This window comes from Elephantulus edwardii, unplaced genomic scaffold (assembly GCF_000299155.1).
Source record: "Elephantulus edwardii isolate Elephantulus edwardi_28Jun2011 unplaced genomic scaffold, EleEdw1.0 scaffold00239, whole genome shotgun sequence".
Taxonomy (NCBI): Eukaryota; Metazoa; Chordata; class Mammalia; order Macroscelidea; family Macroscelididae; genus Elephantulus; species Elephantulus edwardii.
In genome coordinates this window covers 191,527-192,441 of record NW_006399989.1, presented here as the reverse complement: position 1 = coordinate 192,441, position 915 = coordinate 191,527, and the positions used below count along the sequence as shown (strand labels likewise).

The window sequence follows — 915 nt, the reverse complement described above, 5'->3', positions numbered from 1 at the left end:
CATAAAACATTGCCATTCCCTGGTTAATTATATAGTTACAACAACCTAACATTCACTAAGAAAAGACTCATATGATGTAAAAAAAGAAGCAGTCTGCCTCAGTTATCATAAGAAACCAAAATAACCTTTCTTCTAAAAAAAGCAGACCCAATGAACACCCCAGATAGAGAGAACCAGAAGAAATATGTTGATGTGTACTTATTTGAACAGCTACAGAAAAAGATGCAAATAATAAAAATTAAAAGATAGGAAAAAAATATACCAAGCAAATGGCAACCACAAAAAAAAAAAACCACCTAAGAGTAGACATACTTTGGATATGTTGTAAGGAGGGACAGCTCCTTGGAGAGGGACATCACGCTTGAGAGGGTGGAGGGACAGTGCAGGAGGGGAAGACCCTCTATGAGGTGGATTGATTCAGTGACTGGGGTAATTGGTATGGGTGTGTCAGAGGCAGTGCGATGGGCACAGGATAGAGCAGGGTTTAGGGCTGTTGTACGTAGGGTCGCTATGAGTCGCAAGAGACTCGATGACACATAACAACAACAACAACAAGAGTGGCAATAGTAATCTCTGATAAAATAGACTTCAGAATGAAAACCACCATAAAAGATTACTGTTGATGGGCACTTCCGAATGCGGTCATGGCAGAAAGGTGGGCGTAGTGCGTCCCTCCCCTCCCACAAAGAGCTCCCATTCTCGACACCAAGGGCTAAGTAAGCGTGTGTCAGGAATTGTCAATCATTTGATTGAATGCTTAAGGCCTCGGGAAAAGCCTGGAGAACAAAGGAAGAAACTTACTGTGCCTAACAATTAAGAAATGGCGGAAGTGAAGTCAATGTTTCGGGAAGTTCTTCCAAAACAAGGGCAGCTGTCTGTAGAAGATGTAAATACAATGGTGCTGTGTAAGCCTAA

At 41.9% G+C, this 915-nt stretch overlaps 1 protein-coding gene across 1 annotated transcript in view; it reads left to right on the top strand.

Moving 5' to 3' along the window:
* Positions 1-644: 644 nt before the first annotated feature.
* APEX2 (APEX nuclease (apurinic/apyrimidinic endonuclease) 2) overlaps positions 645-915 on the top strand; it is a 48,787-nt gene continuing 48,516 nt past the window's right edge. The window contains 1 exon segment of the mRNA XM_006903780.1: positions 645-655. Within this exon segment, the coding sequence (XP_006903842.1) occupies positions 645-655 (11 nt within the window).